At 42.3% G+C, this 21178-nt stretch overlaps 1 protein-coding gene across 2 annotated transcripts in view; it reads right to left on the reverse strand.

The window, feature by feature from the left end:
- Positions 1-730: 730 nt before the first annotated feature.
- Positions 731-21178, reverse strand: part of LOC308384033 (class I histocompatibility antigen, F10 alpha chain-like) — a 42889-nt gene continuing 22441 nt past the window's right edge. Inside the window, exons 6-12 of one of the 2 annotated variants that reach the window (XM_080862337.1) lie at positions 5704-5733; positions 5157-5193; positions 4971-4996; positions 4813-4866; positions 4368-4388; positions 2952-2996; positions 731-2761 (exon numbers count right to left, since the gene is read on the reverse strand). In XM_080862337.1, the coding sequence (XP_080718463.1) occupies positions 2685-2761; positions 2952-2996; positions 4368-4388; positions 4813-4866; positions 4971-4996; positions 5157-5193; positions 5704-5733 (290 nt within the window). In that variant the 3' untranslated portion in view covers positions 731-2684. The remainder of the gene's footprint in view (positions 2762-2951; positions 2997-4367; positions 4389-4812; positions 4867-4970; positions 4997-5156; positions 5194-5703; positions 5734-21178) is intronic. The other variant, XM_080862338.1, reaches the window with a different exon arrangement.

Genomic DNA, 21178 nt, shown 5'->3' on the forward strand with positions numbered 1-21178 from the left:
ACTTAGCCTGGCAGGGCGAAGGACACTGTCTCAGCTGAACTCTGGACACACACACATACATATACTGATACTGATAAGCACTCACTGACGCATCACCCTCCCAACGCCACCTCCAACGCTTACCTCCCCTCTGATGTGGACATCGGGTCAGCTGGAGGCGCAGTCGAAGATTGCAGCGGTCCCAGATCAGATGTACACACTGGAACTCTTCCCCATGTTGCTGTCTGTGTTTATTGTGTTATGGTGTGTTGATATCTGTGCATCCCTGTGTTATCCTTTTGTGTTGCACATTTCAATGTTTTTTTTCCTCGCTACCTGGCCTGACCTGTCTCCCCAATGTGATGTTTGTGTTGTATGTACGGTCGGCAAGGTCTGTCATCTCGGTTGTGGGCAAAAGACCTGCAACTGACAAATAAAGGCTATCTCATCATCTCATCTCACATAATTCAGTTAGCCAAGTGACAGTTTTAAGGCAAGCATGTGTAAGTGAAGTGTGTGTGTGACACTTCCTGACACGCATGGCGGTGACCTCTCAACAACATCTCTAGTCACTTCATTTAGAGCGTGACCTTTTAACAAACCAACATGTACAAAAACAACTAGTTATTGTGTCCACATCACCCAGTGTGGCAACGAAACTCACTTTCTGAACATCTGAAAATCTTGGAGCAAAGCATTCGAACGGGGAGAAAAAGAAAACAACACAAACAAGACAGAGAAAGCTTTTTCTTTATTTTTGAAAAGAGTAATCTGATTCACACAGAATAGGTTGAGGATTTTTCTTTGAAAGAAAACATACATGAGCGTATTACCTCTGTGCATTTTGCACAAACGACTGAAACACATTTCAAAGATGTTTCAGGATTACACTTTTCTTTTTTTACACTGAGAAGGACACACAGCAGGTATTTCACAGATTTATGAAGACGAAAACCATCTTATCATAAGGAATAAACCTTTGTAACTTTCAAAGAAATAGATGATACAGAGAGGTAAAATCCATAAAGTCATTATGTTTAAAATCCTTTATTGCATTAGTCAGCACAGTAAAAAACTCCAGCCCAATCTTTTAGATGAATAACAGCATGAATTAAAGTATAGCTACTGATCACAAGTATAAAAACTCTTCAGCTTCAAAGCTTATTTGTAAATATAACACTAAAGATAATCATCAAACTTTCAAGAATTCTGCCCTAAAGCTCCGACAGTAAAAGCTTCTAAATCTCACGGCCTGCAAATTAAATTTAAAGCTGCAATAAAATGAAAAATCTATTCACAGAGTATCAGATAGTTTTAAATGATCCATTTTTTCACTAAATGTTAATGAAGACATCAAACATTTATCATAATAATATTGGTAAAAAAATGACTGTTTTATCCTCATCAGCCCACAACAGTGATTAGAGCAGGACATGTAAAATCCAATTGTCACATGCTGCAGTGCTCTCAGCGATTCATAAAACTGTTTAAGCTAGAAGGATCAAATCAACAAAGGCACCAAACTGGTTCTCATTAAGCTTTATTCCCAGCAGCCATCGTTTCTTTTTAACTAAAATAAAATGTCCTTTTCTTCTATACACTCATTCAATGACCACAGAGGACTCTTCTTTCCACCTGAGAAACTTTATTGAACAACACTGCTGTGAAGACTCGATTTTACCATTTGCCTTCAGTGCCTTTCAAAGATTTACCTTAAAGCTTGTCACTTATTTTATCCTCAGTGCTGTAAAAACCCGATTTTAAATGTTTGAGTAACCCACCAGTGATTTTTAAAAGTTAATTTTAAAAAACCCTTCATTTTACTGCTGATGCTTCTGTTTTCTAAAATGTTGGTGTCATGGTCCTGGGTCTTTTGACCCAGCGTTTTAAGTTTGAGTTTATTTTGTTCATTAGGTTATCTAAGTTCATTTGGTTATTAGACTCCTTGTGTTTTCTTCCCCTGTATTTAAGCTTCCCCTCACCCTTCGTGTTTCATGCTGCGTGTCTTATGTTATCAAGTTTGTATTATCATGCCTAAGTGTTTCTAGTTATTATTTTCCCCTCGTGTTTCCAACCATGTTAAATCTCCCCTGCTCTTCATGCGTTTCATGTCTGTGTCTTACGTTGTCAAGTTCGGGTTGTCATGTCTATGTCTCATTATGTTTCCTGTTTTATTGTGAAGAGGTCTGGTGTTCTGTGTTCATCATGTTCAGTTTTACTCTCCCACTGTGACGTCATTATGTTCATGTGTGCCAGCTGTTTCCTCATGTGTCTCCACTTCCCCTAATCACCTCCTGTGTATTTAAGTCCTCTGTTTTCAGTGTGTGATTGTCAGGTCGTCTGTTGTCCACGCCATGTTTCCTATGCCATGCTTCCAAGTTTCTTGTCTAGGTTTTTCTTATTGTTTGTTTAGATTTCCCAGTTTAGGTTTGTGTTAATTTTGCTTCAGGTTGCCTTGCCCTTTGTTTGTACCTTTTTTTCCAGCCATATTAAACGGCTCGCTTTTTGTTAACATTCAAGTTTTGTTCCCTGTTCCTTGGAGTCTGCATTTTGGGTCCTTTTTCAATTCATACAGTCTGCCCTCGCCAGACTGTGACAGTTGGAACTAACCACCCTTAGTCGTAATGCTTGTGCACTGATCGATATATCTGTAGTTTAAGTCAGGCTCCAATCTATGTGCTCTGATGGAAGTTCTTGTGAAGATTTCAGACAGTCTCCTGGCTAGATGACGGCATTAGACGCTCCTCCTCTGCAGTTTGGGGTGAACTTTGAGATGTCTCAGCTGCAGGGACAAACAAACTTATTTTAGAACAATACAGAGACCTACCTGCTCTGGTTTGTGCTTATATTTTCATTGGCAAACCTGCATTTTCTTTGCATTAAAATATCATTAAAGTTATAAGTGATGTTTTTTGTTAAACCCTCAAAATCCAAATCATAAACCTAAAACAGCAACTGTCAAAAATACTTACAAGAGACGCCAGAGCTACTGTTGGTCTCAGTGGAATCCTTTGACCCTGTGAAGGAAGGACGATGTTTTCAGATTCAGTCTGTTAAGGTTCAAAATTGAGGAGGGAGAGTACAAACTACTCATGGTCCAGAAGCTCTTGGTCCAACAATGATTTTAATGAACACACGTGTGGGAAGACACTCTGTACGCAGACAGCCAGTAGTCCTCGACTTAATCAAAGCATGAACAGATATTTTATAGCATCAGGGTTTGTTTACTGACGCCCCTTCATGCGTCACAGATACATTTTATACATAGATCAGATCAACACCAGAATGACTTTTCACCTAGAAGATCATCTTCTATTTTCATGGCTGGTACTTTCCGTTATCTTAAAGTGAATTGTTCCTCTTTCTTGTCGAGACATAACTAATCTCTCCTCTAAATAAATCTAACTAATGTGTGTGTATGTGTTGACCTCACATGCTCTTTGTGTCACCTCTTCACCTACTGTCTGTGTCTCGTCCTCAAATGCTCTTTCTCAATTCACCTGTTGCACTTCTGACCTTTCACTAGACCAGAAGCTCACTGAGACTATGTGTCTGTCTTCTACTAAATAAATGTTTTAACCAAGAACCTCTACTAAAACCTTAATATAAAATGATCTGATATATAAGTGTTTTGTAAGCATGTATTGCAATTCCTTCTATGGCTCCAAGTCACTTGCACAATAGATTGTCCGAACATCGCGCCGAACAAAGCTTCCGACCCCCAATTAATTGACCGAGCTCCAACTCTTTAATAAGCACAGATATGCATTGTGTATAAAATAGTCATAACTGCTTAAGGCCTTCTTAAAGCTGTCTGTTACATTGTTAAAGCCTCGTCTTAGCCTGCTGCTCAAAATAACTTTCTGCTTTCACTTCTGCATACAACCTCCTGTCAGCCTGCAACTCAGTCTTTCTGAAAGACACACTGTTCAACCCCTGAATGCAATATAAACTCCAGATTATATTATTAATGCAATGGTAATGATGACAATTATTTAACAATAGCAGTAAAATAATTTCCCTGCTCCACACTCCCTCTCTCGACCTCTGGAACACCAGAGGTCGCAATACATTGTGTCCTCGCTCAGACCCTCTCTGGTGGTTCAGCAGGCCTCGAGTTCTCCAGGATCCTCGCCCCTCCTGTGGTCGCCGAGATCTTCTGCAAAGGAAACAAAACACCTTTTCCTGCATCTCCCTAACTTATCCTTTTTGGGACTCTGTAATCAAAAGCCTGATCCTAATTATGTTCTTAACTTATTGACTTGTATCTATGTATATTCTTCAACGTTACTCATCACTTTAAAACTCTTTAAGCCCTGCTTTTAGGTCCAAAAAATGTTAACCTATACTTTCTTTCTTTTCTTTTATATGCAGATGAACACACTTACCTTTGCGGCCAGTGGGGGGTGCTGTGGACACATGAAAAAGTATTAACAACCTCTAATATGACCTCTATTTTAGTGCATTTCTGTGTTTGCGCAGTAAATTAACAGTTGGTGAGCATTGCACTGACGTCCACCTTAAAGTAAACCCAACCCCTAATTTATGTTTAAGACTGACTTATTAGCCTTGGAAAAATGTAGATGTAGTTTTTGATGTGTGGCCATTGAGAATTTCAGCATTCGAGAATTATTTTGAAAAGGCAAATCACAAACTTTGGTACTGTAGGTTCAGAGTTATTTATGGACTCTGCTGCTTAATTAATGTGACCTTCATATTAATGTTGGGTAGATTCAAACTCCCGACCTTCCGATCATGGGGCAATCACTCTACCTGCTGAGATATTCCTGTCACTAGCAGCTTCATGGTAAATTGCTTCAGGGGAAAACTTACCATTCTGAGTTGTGACTTCATTGTCAGTTTGGCTGATGGTTGAAATGTTGGATGCTACACACACATAGAAACACACATAGAAACACACAAACACAAAATGTCAAAGGTCATGTTCTATAATCCTTTCTACATAAATCTTTGCAGAGTAACAAACTTACGATTGCTTCCATTTCCGTTGCCATTGCCCACACACACACACACACACACACACACACACACACACACACACACACACACACACACACACACACACACACACACACACACACACACACACACAAAATATTTAAACTCATCTGCTACACTGCTGTATGTATGAAAATCTCTGCACAAGGAAACACTTACCTGTCATAAGAGGCGTGCCTGCTGGGTTGCTGCTGCCTAAACACACACATACACACAAAATGTCACAGCTCATCTTGTACAATCTTTTCTATATGAATTGTTGCAGAGTGTTACGTTTTCGGTGTTGTCAGTGTGTTGTTTTTGGCGTGACTGTTATGTGTTTCCTGTTTTACTTTGAAAGTCTGTGTTATCTGCCTGCACACACACACACACACACACACACACACAACCCCATTCAGCTATCTTAGTGAGGACCTTCATTGACATAATGGTTTCCCTAGCCCCTGGCCATAACCTAATTGTAACCCTGACACTAAAACCACATTTTGAGCCTCAAAAAAGCCTTCAAACTTGTGAGGACCGGTTTGTGTGTCCTCACAAGTATAGTAGAATGCAGATTTCAGTCCTCACAAAGATAGCTACACACACACACACACACACACACACACACACACACACACACACACACACACACACACACACACACACACACACACACACACACTCACACACACACACTTCATAAGAGAAAAATAAAGATGTTACCTTGGTTGCTTTTGGCTCCACGTCTGCGTCCTGTAAAGAGACGTAACACAGACTGTCAGTGATGATGGATGAACTCAGTGGTTTGTTCTACATGTGTGAAGCAGCTCAACTCTGATATCATCATCAGACCTCAGTCAGCAGCGTGTTCATTAACATGCAGTGTGAATGACTCACATGCTGAAGTGTAATCCTACAGTTTACTGTGATCCAGACTAACTGTTGTTGAAAAGTTTCAGCTCTACATGCAGATGTGTCTGAGTGGAGACGGTGGAGGAAACGAGCTGCACACTATCAGCAAACATCAATCATTTCTGTTCTGCACAGAAAAACTACATTTATGTCCCAGAGGGCTCAAAGTTATTGGATCAGAAGCTGCAGACAGGAAAGTCTGACATCATGTCACATGACTGTGACCTTTGACCCCCTCATGGAGTCCTAATAGAATACTAAGTGAAGTGTTTGAAGGCTGACAGACTGGAGCAGCTGATATTCAACATTTCTTACATTCATTTCAATGATTTTCTTCATGTGTTTCAAATGTGATGATCAGTAACAGCTCCATGTCATCACTGTCTGAGACCAGGACAGTTTCATTTTTACAGGATACAAAGACAAACATTTTAGCTCCACTCAACAATAATTACACACAACAGCACACTGGACTTACCAAGACAGCCTTTTTTATACAAGATCACACAGGCAACTACAGCAACAAGAGCAACCAGAGCCAAGACTCCTCCCACTGCAGCAGCGATCGGAGGTCCACATCCAGGTTCCTCCGGAGGGTCACCGTTCTCTGAAACACAGACACAAGCTTCAGGTTGAGGTCACTGTCAGTTATTTGCTGCTGTTTGTTACTGAGATGTAGATTTGAAGCCACAGTCATGATGGAGTCAGTGATCTGACAGCAGTGATGTGGAGCAGCAACAGGAGGTCAGTGAGAGGGGACGGCACTGAAACTGTTCATATCTGCAACTATTCAGTGATGCTCTGGAGGAGATCGCTGCTCTGCTTCTTCAGGGCTGCAGAGCTGGGCTACATGTTGTGTGATTCTTACTCTGAATCTGAATAAGTACGCGGGACCACTGTGTGCGGTAAGACCATCTCTTTACTTCCTGTATTACCATCTACCGGCATGCATTGCCAGTGCGTAACACGTAATTACACAATCAAACAGTGAACACATACTGCCCATACAACAAATGTACCAGAGACAATTATGAATACACCACATCCCCTTTTAAACAAAAACAGAATATTACTTTTCTCAAGACAGAACTTCCAACCAGACCACCTCTTGATTCTTTTTTTTTCTCTTTTTCAAAGCCATACAAGAACATCTGGCAAACAATCTGCATTACATTTTTAACCTTTTGTTTTTGTTTTCTTGTTCTTTTTAGCTTTATTTTACTGTGCTCTACAAAACCATTATAACACAGTTACATAACAACAACCTTTTTTTTTTTCTTACAGATCTAACTTTTTAGGTTTAACTATTGGCCTCCCTGACTTGGTTCTGACCACATCAGTGTTAACAGGTGTAGCAGGGGTCACACTGGGTGTTTGAGGCTTCTGCAACACAGGCACATTAGCAGGTTCATGCACTGGTGAACTTAAAGGAATCAAATGCACACGATTACGCCTCACAGTCCCTTGTGGTAACTCCACTGTGTATGATCGGGGTGTAGAGTGATTTTGGATAACAGTGCCTGTAGTTTTGACATCAGTCACCCAAACTTGCTCTCCTGGGGACAGGCTGCATAAAGGTTTTGCGCGGTGGCGCCTGTTGAAGTTTGCCATGTCCATCATCCTCTTCTCCCTTTCCTTTCGAGCGAGCAGTGCGTTGTCCGGCAGTGTGGGCTCCAGCTGCGATGGAAGCATCGGCAGTGTGGTTCGCAGACGTCTGCCCATTAAAAGCTCTGCAGGGCTGTATCCGGACTGCAGTGGTGTAGCTCTATAGGCAAGAAGAGCTAGATAAGGATCAGCTGCTTTTTTCAGAAGATTTTTTACAGTCTGCACAGCACGTTCTGCTTCTCCATTACTTTGTGGAAACTTGGGACTGCTTGTGATGTGTTTGAAGCCGTATGCTGCTGCAAAGTCTGTAAAGATTTGACCTGAATACTGTGGCCCATTATCAGACATGAGGACCTCTGGGATGCCGTGACGGGCAAAGAAAGATTTCAGGTGAGTAATGACGTCGTTTGATTTTGTCCTGTTTAACAAAGCAATCTCAGCAAATCTAGAGTGATAGTCAACAGCGAGAAGGTAAGTTTTCCCTCCCAGCTCGAAAAGATCTGTGCCCACTCTCTGCCATGGGCGGGCAGGGTATTCTGTTGGCATGAGTGGCTCACTGTTATTGTGTCTTTCTTGAATACACGTTTTGCACTTGAGCACCATCTCAGAGATTTGTTGACTCAGCCCGGGCCACCACACTGTTTGGCGTGCACGAGCTTTACATTTTACCACACCTTGGTGTCCTTCGTGAAGTTTTTCCAGCACCTCGTTTCTCATTGCTGAAGGAATGACAAGCCGTGTGTCTTTTAACAAAAGGCCGTCTTCAACAGTGAGCGTGGCTCGGTCAGGCCAGTAATTTCGCAGTAAAGGCTCTTGTTTTGCATGTTCTGGCCAGCCTTCGGTGCACATGTCCATGACGCGAGCACACACACTGTCGCTTTTCAGTTGTTCCTTCAGTGTTTGCATATATGATGAACTGACAGGCATGTTTGCTACAATACTGTCCACATATATGTCTGTGCTTTCCATCAGCCCTTTGTCTGACAGGTTCATTGGTTTTTTCAGAGGTGAGCGGGACAAAGTATCTGCTGTCCAGAGCGATTTCCCTGGGGCGTACTGCACAGTGTACGAGTAACGCATGAGTCTCATTCTGAATCGCTGGATCCTGGGTGGCAAGAGATCCAGAGCTTGTCCTCCCAGTAAGGAAACGAGAGGTTTGTGGTCCGTTTCAAGACAAAAATGTTTACCAATCAGGAAATCACGAAAACGCTCACACGCCCATGTAGATGCCAGTGCCTCTTTTTCCACTTGTGCGTATCGTTGTTCTGTAGGAGAAAGGGACCTCGATGCATACGCCACTGGTCGCCATCCTTCTTCCCACAGCTGCAAAAGAACACCTCCGAGACCATAGGATGAAGCATCTGCTGATACTTTAATGTCTCTGTTGGGGTCATACATTGCGAGCACTGGGGGTGAGGTCAGGGCATCTCGTAATGTTTTGAAAGCTCTCACTTGGTCAGTTCCCCAATACCATGCGTTCTTTTTGGAAAGAAGATCTCGCAGGGCTTTGTCTTTTTCAGCTAAATGGGGGATGAACTTGCCCACTTGATTCACCATGCCCAGAAAACTGCGCAACTCTGACACATTAGTTGGCTCTGTCATTTCTGTAATTGCCTCCGTTTTCTTCGGGTCGGGACTGATTCCTGTATCCGCTATGATGTGACCCAAGAAAGCAACCTTGCTCTGGAAGAGCTCGCATTTTTCAACATTCAGCGTTATGCCTGCTTTTTCCAGTCTTTGCAGTGTAGCATGGAGACGGGAATCGTGCTCCTGATGGTTACGTCCCCACACCAACACATCGTCAATGTGACACACCACTCCTTCGAGACCCTCGATGACCTCCGCCATCATGCGCTGAAAGTGTTCGGGCGCTGAGTTGATCCCAAACGGTAGGCGGTTAAAGTGGAACCGCCCAAAGGGTGTGATGAAGGTGGTGAGTTTGGCAGACTCATCGGACAGGGGAATCTGCCAGAAGCCCATGTTGGCATCCAGTTTGCTAAACACTTTGGCTCCTGCGAGCATTCCGAGACTTTGTTCAACCGATGGCAGCACATATTTTTCCCTGCACACATACTCATTTAGTCCGGTAAAGTCTATGCAAAGTCTTAGCCCAGGGCTGTTTTTCTTTGGAACAACAACCATGCCAATCCGTTGGTTCCTCAACTCGGGTAATGACACCAAGCTCTTCCATTCGTTGGAGTTCCTCTTTTACCCTTCCCATCAGAGGCAGAGGAAGCCTTCGCGGAGTTTTGAGTGAGTACGGCACAGCATTCGGTTTGAGTTTAATGTGATAGGCCCGCTGCACTTTCCCTAGACCATTGCAAAGTTTAGGGTAAGTAGTCTTCAGAGTGTCCATTGAAACCGCGTCAACTCGCACCAGCAGGCCAAGAGCTGTAATGGCGGGCAGGCCTAGCAGTGGAGTGCTCAGGTTTCTTACAACATAGACCTTCTCTGTTGTCTGTTTCGCTCCGTAGTTGAGCTGTAGCTTTGTAAAACCTGCAACGTCCAGTGGTGTTTTTCCAGGGCCTAACAAAGGTTTTTCTGGCTGCTGGAGAACTGGTCTGTGTTCGTTAGCAAAAATCTTTGATAAGTCCGAGTCAGCTATTACAGTCACATCTGCTCCAGTATCCAGTTTGAAAGTGATTTTTGCATCTTTCACTTGTATGTTGGCTGTCCACGCCTGGCCGTCACTGGAAACTGAGCCTAGGAAGAAACCTTGCTCCTCTTCCTCCTCAATACTTTGCACTGTCTTGCTTTGTCTGCAGACTCGCTGGTAGTGACCTTTTTTTCCACATAAATGACATTTTGCATCATTTGCTGGGCACTCAGGTTTCGGATGTGGAGAGCCTCCGCACTTGTAGCATTTGTTACTTTGTCTCTTGCTATATTGCTGTTGTGTTTTGACAGTTTTATTTTTGAACATGTTGAACTTTGTTTTGTCGTGCTTTTGTATCACTCTGTCAACTGTTTTCGCATTTACTTGCATTACATTTGTTTCACTTCTCAAAGCTGACTGTTGCTTTTTGATTTCTTCTGACTGCCTGGCCATATTTATAGCTTTATCCAAGTCCAAGTCTTTTTCCATCTGCATGCGCTCAGAGAGCCTCGTGTCGGCCAAGCCCACTACTATTCTGCAGAGGTGTGGACTCGAGTCACATGACTTGGACTCGAGTCAGACTCGAGTCATTAATTTTATGACTTTAGACTTGACTTGAAAAAATGTTCTAAGACTTGTGACTTGACTTGGACTTTTACACCAATGACTTGGGACTTGAATTGGACTTGAACCGGTTTACTTGAAAAGACTTGATATTTTACCCCAAATATAAAATTTAACATGCATATTATATAGAGATTGAAAATGTGACGTCATTCACGGGTAGAACCGCAAAGGATTCTGGGAACTCGTGGCAAGCGGTACTAGCGCACGCAGGCTTTCAATTGAAATCAGTTATACAGCGATAAAAAGAAACACAAAAATGTCAAGAAGCCACGGGAAGCCGACGGGTAAAGAGATCGGTTGTTATCGGATTACGTCGTTGAAGAGAAATTGTTCGAGCCATGTTTCCGAAGTAACAAAGACGCGACGGATGGCCTGGATTGCAGCCATTCAAAGATCAAATATAACGTCCCAGAACACTCCAGCTCACAGGTTAGTCTGCTCCAAGCATTTACACGAAGGTCAGTGTTTTTTAGTAGTTAATACGTCATTTTCATAACATAATTGGTGATATAGGTTACAAGCAAGTCTGGCGCTGAACAGAAATTGTGGCGCTATGCTCCTTTATTTATTGTGTTTATTGTGCATAAATAGTGAATTGTCCTGACACAATATTGCGTTTCGCTTCTGTTATTATGGTACATTGACAAAAACACATACTTTTATTCACAGGATAAAACAGTTGTTTTGTATCACCAGTTGCCCAGTACGATTACAGCATACAGTATTATTGTCACTGCTACATTTCTGTGATGGGTACCAGAAATTATTTCCACTACTAATTAATTACCGTTGAGCTCAAAGGTCCTATTAATAAACTGTTAACGAATGTGTATTTATGACGACGATTTGTGAGACTGGTAAACTTATGATACGTACGATGGTCTTTCGTTCTACACGGTGCATTTCAAGGTCCTGTACCCATCCGTCGGTAAACTGTACCTGGGCTTGTTGCAGTGACCTGAAGTTACTAAACTTCATGAGTGTATGCACTCACTCCAAGAACCGTATGATTATAAATATGCATATAAATATGCTAAGATGAGATAGCTGACTTCATCTAACTAGCAAATGTTGTCCAGGCTACGTTGGTGATACAGTTTTTTTTTAATGTGTATGATATTTTTGTCATGCGATTTTAAAGCCGGTCCTACAACCGCATCCAAGAATAACATGCAGCTTATCTCAGAACTGTCGGTGAAAATTATTCTTGGAGCTAGGTTTAATTGAGCTGCATTTTAAAGAGGTGCAATTTCACAATTTGTGTATATTTTCTAAGTTCACTATTTTGTCATGTGTTGAGAAAAACACAGATTTTAAAATTACATGGTCTAATATTTACATTTAGCATAACTGCAACGTTATTTTTTCGTTTTTTTTTTAAAGACTCGAAAGGACTTGAAATTCAAAGTTTCAGACTTGTGACTTGACTCGGACTTTTACAGTGACTTGAGACTCGACTCTGACTTGCCTGACATTACTTAAAACTTGACTTGAGACTTGAGGATAAAGACTTGAGACTTACTTGAGACTTGCAAAACAATGACTTGGTCCCACCTCTGCTATTCTGTCTCTTATCAGCTCATCGTGGAGCGGTCCGTAGTTACAGTGCTCTGCTAATGCATGCAAGGCAGTCACGAATGCATCAACAGTCTCATTCGGCTCTTGTTTGCGCATATTAAAACATGCGCGCTCATAAACAACATTTTTCCTGACAATGAAAAAGTTGTGGAAGCTATCTCTCACTTTAGCATAGTCCCGTTGGTCTACATCACTTAACTTTAGTCCTCTCAGGACGTCATCCGCTTCGTCTCCCATACAATATATGAGAGTGTTCACTTGATTTTCCTCCGAGCTCGCAGACAGATTACTTGCCTGACGGAATCTCTCGAAGCGACGGACCCATCTTGTCCATTCGTGTGGTTTGGAAAAATCAAAGGGCTCCGGTGGTTGGATGCTAAACGTAGCGCTGGGAGTGCTAGCCGCGGTGCTAACTCCTGCCCTCGGACGATCGTCTACGTCGTCATTCGGCATTTTGTTTCCACCTTCCCCTTCTCCTCACACTCGGCAGATGTATGGAGTCTTACGAGTCACACAGCACTTCTGACACCATGTGTGATTCTTACTCTGAATCTGAATAAGTACGCGGGACCACTGTGTGCGGTAAGACCATCTCTTTACTTCCTGTATTACCATCTACCGGCATGCATTGCCAGTGCGTAACACGTAATTACACAATCAAACAGTGAACACATACTGCCCATACAACAAATGTACCAGAGACAATTATGAATACACCACACATGTGACATGCTAGCTTAGTTCTAGATGGACTGACATGGATCTGACCTCAGGACTGTGATCAGGACAGAATGATGCAGATCTGCTGGACACAGAGGAGCTCCAGGCTCTGACTGAAGAAACAGAGTTATGATCAACAACAGAGGCAATAAATAAAGTTTCTTACCCCAAGTCTTTGTAACATCCACACCAGTCGCCTCATGAAAGACTTCACAGCTGAACTTTGACACGTCAGACTTCAAAATCTCCACATGGTCTCGTCTCTGGAAGGTCTCATCGTTATTTGGAAGAACTCCTGAGCTCGTCAGGCCGTCGTCTGCAGTCAGAACACGTCCGTTCCTTCTGATCCTCACGATGATGTCTTTGGGGTAGAAGCCTGTGGCGAGGCAGGTCAGGATGAGGTTTGTCTCCACTTTGGCCTTCTTTGCAAACATGTACACATCAGGTGGAGCTGGAAGCAGGAAATGGAAACTGTGTCACCACATGTGGTAACTGTAACACTGATTTAATGAATTTATCTGTGACACATAAAAAAATGAACCAGCTGGTACTGGATGTCTAATATGAGCTGTAAGTATTAAAGTCACACAAGAGGAAAAATAGGTTGGTAACCTCCATGAAAACGGGTTGGGAGTTGGTCGCACTGCTTTTCTTCTTTATTCTTTGTGTTGTGAATAATAACTCTGTGAATAATGACGCGTCACCAAAGAAGAAAATATCTAATTGGCTGAGAAAAACTAAAAATGTGACTGGCTGAGTTTACCTCATTTTATTCTGAGAAGCTTCGAGGAGCAGCTTCCATAAAAGACACTTGATTGTTCATTTATTTATGACAGTGGTTTAATTCTGTACTCTGATTCTGGTCTGCAGAGATCTCACAGACGAGCTGCAGATACAGCTTTCACAGAGTGAGACCTGATCTGTTAAAGTCTGATTTCTAGTTTAAACCTGCAGAGAGGCTCTGCTTCATTTTACAAACATGTCCACATGGATCACACAGGCTGCAAACATGCAGATGTTAAAGTGACACATTTATTGAAGGAATATTTGGTTAAATGTGTGAGCATATTTCTGCCAAACAAAGGACGTTACATACAGCTCATTTATACTTAACTTTAAAAATAGAATCAGTTATTTTTTAATTGTTCTTTTTCATTCATCCATTTTTTTTTGCTTATCCTCCTCCAACTTCTCTTGGAAAACACCAAGGTGTCCCCAAGCCAGCTGAGATATATAATGCCTCTCCTGTCCTGGGTCTCCTCTGGACACCCACATCTATGCTGATCTCACCTGGACCCACGACACCAACACCCTGGCAAAGAAGGCCCAGCAGTGGCTGCACCTCCACCTCAGGAGGTGCAAAAGTTAAAAAATAGACTAGACAGCAATTTAAAACAAAACATTATTGATACTTTTTAATGTGAAATGTTGTCACACACTCACCTAAAAATTTCATGAATTTATAACTTTCGTGCTAGTTCTTTTTATTTTTCTCTGGTTTTTTCTGCACTTTTTTCACCCATGTTTAGAGAACCAGTGCTCCTTTGTTTACGTTTGGGATCAGCTGTTAGCACTGCTCCCTGCAGCTGCAGCTGCGCTACTGGCAGACAGACCCGACATCCCCAGTGAGCTGAAGAGGAAGAGACGGGGGTGATGTCACCTGAGAAGGAGATGTTACAGACCATCTGTCCCTTCTGTAATCATTGGAAATGTGAGATCGCTCCCTAATAAGATTGAGGAGCTAATGACCCGGTCACAGAGTGTTCTGACAAAACGCCCTACCTATAAAGGTTTTTTTTACAGTGGCCTGCTGTGGTTAATAGTAACATATTCCAGTCATGAGTGATATCAATAGTTATCTCCACTGTAGCATTTGGCATTCCCAATAATATAACATGATACCTTACTCAAAACACAGTTAATATAGCACAGTTTTCTTAATGCAAACATCAGTAACTCAAAATCAGCAACCACAGTGTTAAGTCTGCAGTTCATACTTATGTGAAGCTAGAGTCTCCTCCTCCAGTCTCTCTTATCCTCCTGCTCCTGAAAAAACAAAACAAAACAAAGCGAAGCATCCACCCTTCTCTTGTCGGCTGGGTGAATTGTTTATTGGCATTTACTAATCCTAAAGTGGGTGCAGTCATTGTCTCAGTATCAAGTCAGTCAAAGCTTTTAGTCGTCAGTCCATCACAGTCCATTCACATGCATACCTCCATACACATTCATACCAGATGTTGCTGATAATGGAGTCTCACGCGCAACATATTCGAGCGTCCATCACCAGCAAGATGACGTCATCATTTTAAAGGAAAACAATTCCTTGTTGTTTTTTGGGCCGGATTGACTCGGTGCAATCCTTTTAGACTCAGAACTTCTCAGTGTTCCCTATAAGTGAATTTCTCCCAAGCCAATTACAATCATGGAGAAGCACACTTTGCAACTGTTTTTGTAAGAATATTTCATAGCGCTTTAAATTTCAATCTTTCAGGCCTGGTTTAAAGAGCTGATTGTTAAATCATAAACTCACAAAATATCACCATATCACCACCGGTGGATCACACCTCAGATGTTTTTTCTCCAGTGCACTGTAACAAAAACGAAAACAGACATAACCAACAAAATACTACTAAAATAACACAAACTAGGGCCCGTTGCAGACATGTCCAAGCATAAAACTATCCCTCTCTCGCTTACGAGAAAGAACACAAGCCAAAGCTCACTGATAAAATCAAGCTAGCGCTAAACAAAACCAAACAATCAACCAGAAATTCACAGGAACATTTTGCTTCCTGCCGGGACAATATTGTGTGGGAATGAGAACCTCAGGTGCCGTAACACCTTTTGTTCCTCCTTGAATTAAAACTCAATCACAGAAAATGCCGTACTCCAACCTAACCTTACACTATTAATTCATCAATTTCACTCTGTGCCACTGTTCCTCATCAGGGCTGTGTGAAGCACAGCAAAGAATTCAGTCAAGGCCTTGAGCCATAAACAGACATCACGCACAGACATTGTTTTCATAACCAAACTTTTTAGACCTTATTCCTAAAATCTACATAAATGCCCTCTGGGTGACATATAACACATTCTAAGTATTTAATGGTAATCAATGGCTCCTCATAAAAATTATGCATTGGGATGTTTGTGTGCAGCATTTTGCATATCAGCATAAGCAAAGCATTCTTCATTGCATCAGCGTGTATGTGTGTGTGTGTGTGTGTGTGTGTGTGATTGTGTGTGTGTGTGTGTGTCATTTCTCACTCACTCAACGAGTGCACGTGTTCATGTGTGTATTTCACTTCATTCTGAATCTGTGTGTTTGGAGACGTGTGTGTGTGTGTGTGTGTGTGTGTGTTTGTGTGTGTGTGTGTGTGTGTGTGTGTGTGTGTGTGTGTGTGTGTGTGTGTTCATCACTTTCCTGTTCTGGTGTTCTGGGTAAACCACGGCCTGAAGCATGCCCTGGGGTCCTGCCCCCCCTCCTTTTCAGTTTGTTTGCGACCATTGCTGCTGCTGCTGCTCAAAATTCAGTCCGTCCTGGTTCTGACCCCAATTGGGGCAGTCCTTTCTCCAGTGTCGATGTTCACCGCAGGTGAAACCTGCATCTTCTTCTGTGTTTTTGTCCATTCTGAGGTGCCTTCTGTCCTCAGTTACTCCTCTTGTCTCGGTCACGCCCTTTTTCGCCACCCGATCATCCGTGTTGGTCCATTACTGTCCTGCACAGTGTGAATGCAAAGTTATCAAGGTCAGCATTCTTTTGCTCGGCCTTACTTTTCATTCGGGCTTGGCGGGCGTCTCGTCACAGCTCTGTCAGCTGACGCAGTCTGGGAATTTTCCCCCGTGTAGTGAAACGGGCCTTAGGTTTAGTGCTCTCCGTCTCGGCTGCATGAGATCACATTCCTGCAGGTCTGTTGACATTCTCAGGTCGTTGTTGTGGGTCCAGCTGTTGCAGCATTTGGTCAGTGTCACGTATGGGGGAGAGCAGGAGTCCAGTCAGCCTCGGCTTTCAGGGCCGGCAAAGCAGCCTGTAATTAAATATGTATAGAAAAAACAAAAACAAAACAAAACAAAAACAAACAAAAAACAAAAACAAACGAACAGGAAAATGATGTTGTGTTGGCTGTGTTATTCAGAGGGGAGACAATGGGGCCAGGCCCTGTGTCAGCCTTCTCTCCCCCCTTTTTTTGTTTTTTCTCTCCCGATATAATCAACTCCTAACCCACCAAGTTGACAGGACAACACAGGTACATGTTAAAATTCTTAAGATCATGTTTAAAAGCCCAAAAAAGCAACTTTCTTTCATTCAGTAATCACTTTTATTAATCAATCAACAGAAAACATGTCACAATTTGAATCTTTTAACCACTAAATTTGTTGTGTCTTGCCTGGTTGGTTAGACCAGTGTTCCTTTTTTTTTTTTTTTTTAGTTAAATTGTTGTCCTGCAACCCAGAGGGTTTCTTTGTCAGTAATGTATAGACTTCATCATTTAAGTATGTTAATTTTTCTTTAACCTTGCTGGAAAATCTTCACGTGTTCATGAGTGTAAGCTGTTTCTTCATTGCGTGTATGTGCATTTGTATAAAAGCAGGTTAATTTTATCTTTTCTCAAACTAGGCGTTACCTTAAAAGGAGCCTTTCTCTCACATTTCTCTGCTTGTGTGTGTTTTTGTTTCACCTTTTTGTTGTGATGCTCCGGACGCCTTCCCAACCTCCACAAGTCCGTTGGCCCCAATTTTATGTGTTAAAACTTCTCTTAATTTCTCCTCTAATTCTCTCCTCGCTGCTGTCTTTTTCACAGCTGCTGATTCGTGCTGGGTGTGGTTCCCATTACCTATAATTTTGCTTCGGCCGCTGTGCTTGTGGGGGCAGTTGGTCCAGGTCCGCAGCTTCCTGTATTAACACACTAAGAGATTTATTTAATTTCATTTTCATCACTGTTAAACCGATAAGCAGGCAACACGCCTACCTTGACAGCGTAAACTGTACGCCAGTCTCCCAACACATTCCTCTCTGTACTCCTCCATAATTCTCCACTGCACACCTCTTACTATCTCTCCTTTTTATTTTTATTACACCACAGAGTAATACACCCAATTATGCCCGTCTATCTCCATGTGGCTCCAAATTCCCTCTTTATTCTAATTTCACACTCGTCAGGGGACAGGCACACAACAATTTCAACCACTGAAACGAGGAATTCAACCTTTTTATATTTCTTTACTAATCTAGACTCAACCTTTGTTCGCAAAATGTGTCTTGTTCTAGTCCGGAATAAATGTGAACCCGTGATTACGCTGCGGTCCCAGTGTTATTTCCGTAGCTATGCGGGGGCCCTCACCTCCCCAAGTCACCACCTCGGCACCCGGACGACGCCGGTCCTGGCCACGCGTCCACGGACAGGAGGGTCGCCACTCCTAGGGCAAAATGTTCCACAGGTACACTAGGCATCAACCTTTGATCCTAAAATGTGTCTTTGCTCTAATGTCCTCCTAATCAAACACATCAACCGTCACTGTCACTGTGTTCAGACTTCACACACACAAAAAGCACACTCAGAGCGCGCCTCACCCACGGCCAGAGCGCGCCTTACACACACAGCGCGTTACACCATCAGTGTGACACACAGAGAGCGCCTCTCATCAGCAGAAATTTGCACAGAAACCTCTGAGCTCAACTATTAGATCTTCTTAAAGCACACTGCACCATAGACCAAAATACCCCTTTCTCTGCGCTTATGACCGCCACAACGGGGCAAAGTCGCATCATAAAAGTGATGCTTGCATCCCCGAAGTTATACCTGACATCATAAACCAGGTGTTGCTATGTACTTAAATTTTACTTTGTATTATGACCGCAGCCCTTTATACTCGACTGACGCCACAAACCACCGTCAAGCCTCTGTCCAATGTACTAAAACTAGCACCAACCACTACTGCACTTCACGGCCGCACCACCGGAACACGCCGTATCATAAACCAAACCTACGGACGTGTTTCGCTCTCGCGTTGCCAGCGTTCAACCGCACCGTGAAGCCAGCATCTGCTTTTCCTTAAATCAACTTCTATTTCATAGCCGGCAAAAGCCAGGACGTAACCGACACCATAAACAAAATAAACAAACCTCGACTTCAATGTACTGGACTAATGGCCGCGTCTTCAGAAGAAATTCTAATGTATTATTGCTACAGAAGCCAGTATTAGACAAAATTAAATGTGGAAGGTAAAGTGGCTGCAACTAGTCCAACGTAGTATGTTATTAGTATCTCGGTAGAAGCAGTTTATTTAACACACTGGAATTCAGCTTCAACTTATGTTGTTAGTATCTTGCGCCAAAAACCAGACACCGACAAATTTACTGTGAAAATACATGTGACTCAGCGAACAGATTAATTTGGAAAGCCCAATATGCACATTTGGTATTTATAATACAACAGGCTGTGCTTACCTTTTTATTTTTGGACCGGTCCTCTGTTCACTTTGCCCCACGATCTCACCAAAGGCCAAATCTACACCACCTCAGCACACCAAAGATCCGGGTCACACGGCACCAAGTTGTTGAATTCTCCCAATTCTTTGAATCTTTGGGCTGAAGGAAGGACAATACTCGGTGTATCAATGCTCAATCAACAATCATTTATTTCCATACAATTCAACAGTCAGAGCATTACAACGTCCGGACGGGAGAGATGCTACCAGAGGTTCGACAGCATGTCTCAAAATGGTGACGGGTTGCTCAGCTTTTTATAGTCTCTAGTGGCCCCCAGCTAGTCGTAAAAGCCAAAACATCACATTTTTTCTCTGTTACAGCGCCTAAGTTATGACCTCGGCAGTTGTTTCTCTGCTTTCTGTAAGGTGGGGGTGTGGAATGTGGTCTATCTATCTCCCCTGTCTTTAGACACAGAGTCTCCTGCTTACAACCTTCTCTTCATGATTCAACAATTAAGCATGTCAAGAAAACAGTGTAACACATTCCCAGCAGATCAAGGATACAGAGTGATGCACATTTATCTAATGAACTAATATGTGAATATGTTCTGTTAACTCAAAAGTATAATGAGAACTACACTACATACAGCTCACACACTCTATATTAAAGGGTATAATGTGATCTACAGCAGTATTCTAATTCAACTACTTTGATTACATATATAAGGTAACATATAATAACAGAATAATCTAATACTGTCCTACCTGTTGTTACTGCGCATGCGCACAACTCAAAACGGCCGTATTTTTGGTGTTAATAGTGGACGCCTATTATTTGATCCTACCCTGATCATGTGTGTGCAAAACAAGGTTAGTATTATATGTATTACTTCTTTATTACAGTTGATACTTGTTTTCCTTAAGCTGTTGTCAATTTGTTAACTTTTCAAGCTAACATGCATTTTGTTTTTTAGCCCTGGCCTCTCTTTTATATTTATTGGAGAATGACAAAATTCTACACTAATCTTCTTTTCAAATGACACAACTCAGATCTCTCTGCCATCCTCAAGTTTTCACATGTCTCTTTTTTAGGTTGTTAAACAGTTTATAGAAAACAGCTGCTCTGTGTGCTGAAGCAGACAATTCTAAAAACTCCACCACTGTATTTGTGCTTTGAGTAAATTTTCCTTTGGTAACACAATCCCTTATTTGTAAATATTTCCAAAAATAATTTTCTCTTATCAAACCGTATTTTGGGTTATTTCAGCCAATGACATAAACACTCCCCCTGAGTAAAGAGCGCTTATCCTGTGTTTGCCTTTAACAAGCCATTCCTTCCAGCACACCGTTTCTGTACAGCAGTGTTGTTCCATAGCGAGGTGTAAGGTTGTCTTAAATGAGATGCTCCACACATTGTGCACCTCTACCCAGACAGCCTTAGAATACCCGAGCACGGGGTTATCATGAAAGTCTTGTCCATTAACAGCTGAACCCTGTGAGAGAACATCCAAGGGTGTAAAAGGGCTCACTAGTTCCTGTTCGATCTTCATCCAGCTCAGCTCCGTCCGATCCTGTCCAGTGCTTGGCCAGTCTTGACATTACAAAAGCTAAATTATACAACTTCACATTTGGGAGGGCCATTACTCCAATGTCTTTAGAGGCCCAGATGTTCTTTAAATTCACTCTTGGCTTCTTGTTATTCCACAAAACATCTTTAATTAGCTTCTCAAA

The sequence above is a fragment of the Rhamphochromis sp. 'chilingali' genome, assembly GCF_963969265.1.
Source record: "Rhamphochromis sp. 'chilingali' genome assembly, chromosome: 17".
Classification (NCBI taxonomy): domain Eukaryota; kingdom Metazoa; phylum Chordata; class Actinopteri; order Cichliformes; family Cichlidae; genus Rhamphochromis; species Rhamphochromis sp. 'chilingali'.